This window comes from Homarus americanus, unplaced genomic scaffold (assembly GCF_018991925.1).
Source record: "Homarus americanus isolate GMGI-L3 unplaced genomic scaffold, GMGI_Hamer_2.0 scaffold35213, whole genome shotgun sequence".
NCBI classification, from domain to species: domain Eukaryota; kingdom Metazoa; phylum Arthropoda; class Malacostraca; order Decapoda; family Nephropidae; genus Homarus; species Homarus americanus.
In genome coordinates this window covers 1-9612 of record NW_024749008.1, presented here as the reverse complement: position 1 = coordinate 9612, position 9612 = coordinate 1, and the positions used below count along the sequence as shown (strand labels likewise).

Genomic DNA, 9612 nt, shown 5'->3' with positions numbered 1-9612 from the left:
TTGTTTTGGATATACAATGCAGCTTGGGGCTGGGAAGGCAGCATGGTTACAAGCGTTGAGTAGAGAGAGCTGGTTGGTGAGGGTGCTCAGAGGAGGACCAGCTTGTGGGTCGCCATGCTCGCCGGTGGGAGCGAGGGCCGCCAGGCAGGAGGAGGAGGAGGAGGTGTTGCTTGCTGGTTAGTGTAGGTAGAAAAAGAGGTAGGTCACCACGAGGTCAGGTCTTATATAGCGGAGGTAGGGGTGGCTTAATAGTTGACCTCCGTCATGTAAGGCGGCGCTGATTGACCTAGACCACGAGGCATACACTGGGGAATTCGCGGGGTCGGCTACTCAGCGAGAAACAGCGTTTGCAGGGGAGGAATCCACTACACTCCCTCTGTAGCCTTACCCCTGGAGATGTGAGGACCGCCCTCTCTCTGCTGTCACTGTTGTCCAACTGACCTGACTGGACCAATCGCCACTGATGTCATGATCGTAATGGCGGCTAGCCTGTTGAAACTTAAGGATCCATATTACGCCTACACGTCCACAAAACCTTCTGAGTCCCCCAGTGGAAACGTCTTCCGTTTTCTGTTTCGTTGATGACGTCATCGATATGTCGTCATTGTGTGACCGAGTTTTGTAAACTCTTTTGCTTCTACTGAGATCCTGTAAACCCCCTTTTTTCACCTATGAATATCAGAGACCCTGATAATCATAGACGAAATTGCTGTGAGGAGATTAACTATGGAATTAATAAATTTCCTGATCGCCGGCCGGATACTCAAAACACCTCATAAGTTACGTTTTTCAGCATGATACAGTACCATATATTGTGGAAGCCTTACAGTACCATAAATTTAGCATACTCAAAATTTAATTATGGTTCCGTAAGACTTCCGTAAGTTCTCGTAACTCTAGTGTTTACCCTGTAAATTAAGTTCTCTTGTCGGACGGTAGATGTCAGTGCAGATGCTAGTTGGCCAATCAACGCTCAGTTAACAAAATCATCAACCAATCACAAGAGAAGGAGAAATCAGCTGAGAGCGACGCACGTAATATTATTTTGTAAACATGGAAGGACCACCAGCCAAGAAGAGACGGCCTAATTTCAGTGAGGCTGAAGTATACTCTTGTGACTGAGGTAGCCAAACGAAAAGAAATGATTTTAGGGAAGTTGGACTCAAGTAGTTGTACACTTCAACTCAAAAACCATGCCTGGGGTGAAGTGTTAAATGCGGTGAATGCTGTTGGTAGAGTCACCCGCAATGTTACTGAAATTCGGCGGAAGTTTTCTGATCTTCGTGTTAGCGTTAAGAAAAAAGCAGCACAAGATAAGAAATATGCTGGTGGAACAGGTAAGTCATAATATTGTTAGCGTGGTTATTGATTGACAATATGAAACAAACTTAACTATGGTTTTTCTGAGGCTTGGTACGATTTTACGTGTTTGTAAACTCAAGGAAGTAAGTAGTGTGGTGGCTCTCCATCGTGAATGAATACACATATTTTCCTTATATGAGCACATTCATTAAAAGAAACATCGTTCTTCGAAGTTTTCCGTGTGAGTAAATAGTAAAAACTTTACCGTTCAACCTAAATTTTTTTTTCTTTTTACGTGGATTAACCAACCCAGGCACAGTCACTGACCCACGTCGGGGCCTGTAATAATAATTCTTTAGTACTATTAATAAAAATACCTCTTTATTAATAATAATATTAATAATAAATAACCATAAATACCGAAATGAAAACACAAAAAGTGAGAAATGAAAACACAAAAAGTGAGAATCAATATGCAGTATGTATGTTGTGTTGTCGATATTACGAGAAACAATTGCGACCCTGCAATTGTGTGTAAATGACACATTTAGTCAGATCAGCAACCTTAGACTTGCTCCTAATTTTCGTGATGCCATATGGCAGCAGGGTCTACCATTAGAGTACACATGATGCTTCCAATATCTTCCCACCCGGTAGTCAGGGAAGTCTGTACTACTGTTAATAATTTCCCCACAACTTTTGGATTTTCTTATTATACCTATCATATAGATTACACAATTTTAAGACACACTTGTCATTGTGTCGCAACTGACGTGGAACAGAGATAGTTAATATGAGTTTGTGTGGCAGGGCGGCGGAGGCCTCCCGTTGGTAAAGGAAGCTAGGTTAGGTAGGTTTGGTTACTGTTATAAACTACATATTAATAATTACGTTATTTCCGACGGTAATGAAGGTCATAATGTATAAGTTGCCATAGAATTCCTTTTTTTATGTCGTTAATTTTCATTCATCAATAGATTTATATTCATATTTGGTATACATTAATATGTAAATTTTACTTTGTTAGGCTTATGAGTTTGCAACTAATACAGGTTGAAAATTTCTGGCTGCTGTAACGGGCCGAGTATTCTCTTTTCAATAATTTACCATCCAGCTATTCTTATATGTTCTTTACCTCTATATACCTTATATTCTTATATAAGTAACTCGTATGCTTCTCTGCTTATGTTTTCCAAGTCAATGTTCTTTCTTTTCATTTCCTTTCATATATATATATTCTCAGTTTCAATGTTCTTACCTTTCTGAAGTTTACTTTGTTATATGTCTATTCTTATACATGGGTTAGTCTGGGGAACCATGTTATTCTTTGTACAACACTTTTTATACTTACAAAGGGTAGCTGCCACCACCCAGACTTTTCATTATATAACCTAACTCATGGAAAGTTGTTGGGTAGTGTGGTAGATGTCTAGGCACGTGAGTAAGTATTATTTTCTGGGAACCAATGTTTAGAAGGAGCAGAGTGGTGATACTCAGATTACTAATTCAATATTTATTAACACAGTGAGTGGAGAAGATGCATCTTAGATTCACTCAGGCTAAACAGAACCGCAATTAACTTATTAAATCATCAAACACTTCAAGAGCTTATTACCTCATCCAACACCTCCAAATACTCATTACTTTATTAGACAATTGGGATATCATTACCTTGATACATGAGATTCCGTAACTATTATTCACAAGCCATCACTGGACCCTCAGGTCTTACTTTAACAAGTAACACATTACCTCTTCACTTCTTGATTAGAGCATGATACTCTCAGGTTATTCGTTCATGATTACTACAGATGAATACATAACACATTGGACTAACTCCACAATTATAGTAACATACAATACCTCCTGTTAGTTTGCAAGGAACAACCTGGTACCTTGAACTCTCATTCAGTGGTTCAATACTTAACCTGGGATGACTATATTTCTGCTAGTCATCCCTAAGCATGGATATTAATACGGCTCCATACATATAACCAAGAACAGTGGGTAGACCATGATCATATGACGGAGTCAGTGGGCCAGAGTTGTTTACAGGCTCGCTCGCTAGCTCGGAGCGCCTGGCCCGGGAAAAGTTGACTGTGGCGGTGGGCCGTGGCGTCTGCCAAGGAATCTCGCCCTGGGATTCTAATCTCGCCACCTTAAAGACGTCTTTCGAGAGACATCGTGCCCATAGGCGGCTCCCAAACCTCAGGAGTGTTGCTAACCCCCACAACAGCGTCTGGAGACGTGGAGAAGAAATCACAGAAGGAGTGAATATTTAACTTCACTATACAAAACATACGTCTGGCACCGGTTCAGACGATAGCTAGAGCTCTACTTTACTTGACCCACTTGGCACTGAAGGTACTATGTTAAAACATGAACACTGATATTCACAAAAAATGACTAAGTTAAACTGAGTTAATATGGCGGCGTGGAACACAAGTGAACATACCTGGAGACGTGGAGAAGAAATCACAGAAGGAGTGATTTCCCCTCGCGCGCCTGCATATATACGGGCCTGAGGGCATATTCCTACTAGAAAGATAAATTTCACTAACAATAGACCCTCTATTCACAGTAGTCGTTGGACACCTAGCTGTGACCGTCAGTGTCACAGATCAGGCTAATTTTCTACATCTATATTTATGATTTAATCAGAGGTTGAGTTTGTCAGTAAAGAGGTGAATTGAAGTTATATATGCGTTCGCAACTCTATTGGCCTGACCGCAAACCACATCCCCGGTCAAACGGCCGTTAAGTCTGGGAGAATTTTGAGTTTGACAGGAACTGTTCAGAAGATGAATGACTTTCTTAAATAGACAACTGACACTAACTAAACTATGAACATCAGATTCTCTGATGTCGGGGCGACAAAACAATATAACTTCAGTAGCGATCAGAAACCCATGGATATCCCCACGGACGACCTAAAATACGCCACTCTAACTGGCAAACTCAACACTCGCCTACTTGACACGTCTTACTAACAATAAGGACAGTTGAAGCGTTCAACACCACTCACAATGGATCTTGAATGTTCCAACTGTAAACAGACATATCTAAGTTGACTCAAAACAAAGGTGTTCTCTCTCACATTCAAATTCATTATATAGAAAGGTTGGTTTCAGTAAGTCAGAGAAAATGGGATAACGGAGGACTGAGGCGTCTTGAAGTGACGAGAAAACGGACTCCTCAGATGGAGGACTCAAAATAAAAGCAGAGGTACATGTTTTGTGGGCTATTGAGCGTAATATGAATCATTTGATTTTGGCGTTAACTGACGTGTACGACCGTGGTCGTTACACTGCGACTATTTTTTTTGACTTATTTTACCATTTATTGTTTGTTACCTTAAATCTAATTAACTTTTGACATAGATAAAGGAGAATTTTTGTGGCTACAGCTACAATGATAGGTTAGGTTATAATGTTTGGAACTATTTCAGTAGATTCCTTTGTAACTATGATTTCTGCCAAATATAACATAGTTAGCGTATAGTGTATGTAACCACAGCTCACAGTAAGACAGTTATTATTTATATTTTCTCTTCAAGGTGGCGGCCCCCAAATTGAAATTACATACACTGCAATTGAAGAAGCAATTCTTCAACTATTAGATCCAGCCTCTATACATGGGATTCCAGGGGATGTTGAAAGTGAAGAACCTATTAATGGTAATTCAGTCAAAATATTTTTCCAACCCCCTGATATATTTTGTTCTTTTCTGTCCTTGTTTTTATTTAAAAAAAACTTTTGGAGACATTTTTTCACATCTTGATTTGGAAATACTGTACAGTATACTGATTTTTTATATAATTTTGAAAAATAACAACACTAGTAAGTTGGTTTCATTTCTAGCTTGTTTATTGCTTCCCTAAGTTATATATTAAATGTTGTTATAACTCGTATGTTAATGGACAAAATTGAGAAGTGCAAATATAAGAAATTTAACGCCTAGTTGATATTTAGATTTAAAAATATTTTAAACAAATATATTTAGATGGTCAACACTATTTTTCAAACCATTATTTTTCCTAAAAGCTTTTGTATATTTGGAAATACAGTGTAATATTTTAATTATACTCTTAACATAGACTTCAATCAACCTATTATACTACATTTCTTTCCAGAAGAAGAAAGAGAACCAACCCCCGGACCCTCAGGAGCTAGGTTTACAGCTACCGGTAGTTGTTTCCGAGAGGAATTTATGTTTCGGCCCGTTCAAGAGAAAGATGATTCTATAACCCTGCATTCTGAATGAGGATATACAGGAACATGATATCACAGTACCCATTGTGCATTTAGAACCTGAAAATTCAGCACCTACAAACATTCCTGGATTTTCATCATCCGGAACATATGAGGTAGAAACATGTAGTTCAAGCAATACTCGTCAACCTATTGCTGCTACCACGGAACAGCGAAGTAGGTCTAGTACCCCTTCTGCCACAGCTGTTAGGTCAACTGTAACTGGTGATTCCACTGATGAAATGGGTTCACCTCCAATGCCAAGTACCAGCAGAAGTGGCAGGAGGCCACGAACCTCTTCTGCCCGAAAAGATGAAGATCTTCTTCGAGAGATGCTTCGTGTTCAAACACAAATGAGTGACAGTTTTTTACAGCTTGTAGCTAACACCGAGTGCATTGCATCTGCAATGCTATGCATTGCAAGAGTTATGCAGTCGAAAAATCCTATCCAATGATGCTGTGTTTATGGTATGCGTATATGTAGTCGTTTACTTAGGTAAGTCCTTTACTTTTGGTAAATGTGATAATAGCGTAGTTGAAAAGTCATCAAACACTTATTATAAATTTTCCTTTGAGTGATTGTTATGAAGGAAGACGGCATGTTAAAAAATTGTGTAACTTTCACTTGCAGCCTATACTAGTCATGAAAATGTAACAGGAATATTTAGCTCTCCATAAGTTCATTAAAATCACGAAGTTAAGTGAAAGACACACATTTGTCAACTAATAACATGTGTTGCAGTGCTACTACGGGTAATGTTTACCCAGGTTTTGGGTAAAAGTTCCTACCACACTCAAAATTATATGTTTGAAAAGAGGCTCATGTACTTATTTTTATTTTTTAAAGGTTCCTTTATTTTGTAAGACGTAGTCAATTTCCAGTTCAACGAGTTTTATTTATTAGTTTGTAGTTTGCGAAGTATGATTCAAGTAGGTTGAAACAGAAATAATGGTGCAAATTCACCAACAGCCTACTGTAATCGCTGCTATTTAACACACATTAGTCTCCAAAGCGCAAGTTGTTGCATTGGTTCTTTCATAAGGATGTGCTGTCTCATGTTACATTTTATAGCTTAACAAGCAAAGAGTATTCTATTTTTTTCTTTATTACTTATAGTAGTACAGTATTGGGTTATAAGTTTCTTTTAATTTACGGGTATTGATGCAGGTAATTCTAGACATGAAAATTATACTGTATTCCATTCTTAAATCTAAAAAATGGCAACAAATAACAGTAGTTGTATTATTATTTCACAACGATGTGGTGACCCATGTCAAATTGTGTAGTTTAAGATGCAAACAGTAGCAATATTTTTTTATTGTTTCAATTTCTCAAATATGTTTTATGTAAGGATTTTTTTGTTTCACAAACTTTAGTGCCTTTGGTATTTAGTAGTATTAAAAGTATACTGTATTGGAATCAAATTTGTTCAAGGATATAGTACATATATTATTAAGGTAAGAGAAAGGCATTTAATTTCTATAAAGAAGTTTATTTTATTATGTACAGTATATTGAAAATAAAAGTTAAATCAATGTACGCTTTATTCGCATTACCTCTGTATACTGCACTAAAAAATACTATTTAAACATAGAGGAAAAATGTATTGGTGAATTGATATTTGATTTTAATTCATCAAGTAAACCAATTACGGACTACATTGGCTCGGACTGCTTGGCCTGTCCCTGCTACAGCTTCAGCTGGATTGTCAATCTCTCCATCATCGTCGACGATGTCGTGGGGAAGTGGTACCCTTCTCATTAAACAATAATTGTGAAGAAGGAAACATGCATTTACAATTTTGGCACATTTGGAAGGATCGTATTGAAGTGATCCACCAGAACGGTGAAGGCATCTAAATCGTGATTTTAGGACACCAAAAGTTTGCTCTACAACTACGCGGGTTTTGGTATGGCTGTTGTTATACCTAACTTCTCCAGGGGTTGAGGGGTTTCTGAATGGTGTCATGAGGAATGCCTCTAATGGGTACCCACTGTCACCTGGAATAACAGGAGTGATTAAAAAATAAAGAAATAAATGTACAGCTCAATAAGAAATATAATAAAAAAAAATTACAATGCCCTTGGGGGAATTAATCCCTCAGCCCACTCTTGTACCTATAAGCAAAAAACATATAAACTATATAGCTGCATTACCAAACAATGAGGCATAATGTATTTGCTTCCACATAAAAATAGCAATATAGCACAAATATTTTAACCATTTTTCAACAACCAACTGTAAGACAAATAAAGATATTAGGTGTGGGCCACTAATTATGTATGTGCCGTCAAGTGTCATAGCTTGGTTTAGGGAAAGTTATTAGGTTCAGCATAGGTTTATAAGGTCAGTGATGTCAAACTTAGTCGATATGCACGGTTAAACATAGCTGTAAAAGTGTACCGTTCCTTAATTCAACAAATGAATGATTTATCATGTACTGGGCAGTTAAGTAAGGTCCTCCTAGCATTAGAGCCTATGTTCCACCTAGTCACATTGATTAGCTGAAATAGGAAAAATCTTAACCGTGCCATTTAAACTTACCAATCAAATAATTATCACCAAAATCACCAGCCTCAAAGCGACGGCGAAGTAAGCAGTTGGCCCAGATGAAGGCGTCATGTTTACAACCTGGATACTTGGTGCTGTAGTTTGTGATCAACCCATCGGCATTACATACTACTTGTACATTGAGAGAGTGGTATCGCTTCCTGTTTACATATGTTCCTTCATTTTCAATTGGGGCTTTTATGGGTATGTGTGTTCCATCAATTGCACCAATGACTCTTGGAAGGTTTCTTATTCTGGCAAAACCTTGCACAGTTCTTGCTATTTGTACATTACCTGTTGGCATCTTTATTTCAGATCTTGCCCTTTCTGTGAGAATTTGGGTCACATCTCTAATAATTCTACTGACACTAGCTTGGGTAAGACCAACTGTATCACCAAGTACATGTTGAAAGGTTCCACTGGCGTAAAATCTTAAGGCAACTAACACTTGCGTGTGTATGGGAACAGCATGAGATCTTCTCGTTCTACGCCTTAAAAATGGATCTAACTCTTCACACAGTCTTAGAATTTCACATCGAGGAAACCTATAATATCTAATTAGATTTTCATCGCTTATATTTATGGGATCCAAAGGGTCCCGATACCTTCGTTCACGTCGTAAAGCTCGATCATGCAGATAAGCTACAACAAGTTCCATTGCAGGGTAACTGGAAAATGAGGTCCAACTGTTACAGGATCAATCTGCAGGACAAAAAATTATGCAATGGCTTAGAAGTTTGTTACAGTATTGTTTTTATGTTGATACTAACTTATTCAAAGTTTTATCATTAGGCCTAGAATAGAAGGGTTATGCCTGTGAAAAACAAAAATTATGGCCTTAAGGTTTTGCCTGGCTCTTAGGGGTAAAATACTGAAAAATGCACGTGTTAAAATCTCTGTATTCATTTAAAATTGAAAGAAATTGTTCATTATGAAAGTAAATAAGGGTGTTAAAAGCATTTAAAAGACATCCTCTTGCCTCTTGTCTGTCACATACTCGCATTTGAAACTGATTTCTGGTAGGAACAGCAGCCTTCTCCGTTAGCCGGAATCCTTGAAACCCAGAACTTTCTGAAAGCCATAATTGAAATTTTATCTAAAATTAATTCCCAAAGCATGATTTTGCAGGAAACTTACGGCTTAGGTAAATGACTTTCAGAGAGGCACATTTTCCTGAAAACTATGAGGAAAGTTTCCCAGATAACCGAGAAAATTCCGGAGATGGGGGATATATTTCTGGGTTCGAGAGATGATGTAATGGGCAATTGCAGGAACTACCGAGAAAATGTTTCCATTACCATAAACATTCTGGGGATGAGGGATATTTTCTTGATTTGTGATAGCTGTCTCGTTAACGGGAAAACACTCATTCATTCACGGTAGTGCTCTTCACCAATTGTTCTGGCTAACAGAGATCTCACAGTAATAGGTGTTTTACCCCACTAGAATTTAGGTAAATAATCCCTTGCATAATGTTGGCCTGTGACAAGACACATAAGCTATACTAAG

General features: G+C 38.0%; 2 protein-coding genes across 2 annotated transcripts; one reads left to right on the top strand and one right to left on the bottom strand.

Moving 5' to 3' along the window:
• Nucleotides 1-1126: 1126 nt before the first annotated feature.
• Nucleotides 1127-5565, top strand: LOC121853271 (nuclear apoptosis-inducing factor 1-like). The gene is made up of 3 exons (XM_042347288.1): nucleotides 1127-1337; nucleotides 4859-4978; nucleotides 5435-5565. Exons 1-3 carry the CDS (start codon nucleotides 1142-1144, stop codon nucleotides 5563-5565), a joined length of 447 nt encoding a protein of 148 aa, XP_042203222.1. The 5' UTR covers nucleotides 1127-1141.
• A 194-nt stretch (nucleotides 5566-5759) lies between these two features.
• LOC121853270 (putative nuclease HARBI1) lies at nucleotides 5760-9415 on the bottom strand. Its single transcript, XM_042347287.1, has 3 exons — nucleotides 8098-9415; nucleotides 7206-7553; nucleotides 5760-5887 (listed from the first exon to the last, which is right to left on the bottom strand). The coding sequence occupies exons 1-3, from the start codon at nucleotides 8759-8761 to the stop codon at nucleotides 5760-5762; spliced, it is 1140 nt and encodes a 379-aa protein (XP_042203221.1). The 5' UTR covers nucleotides 8762-9415.
• Nucleotides 9416-9612: the final 197 nt, after the last annotated feature.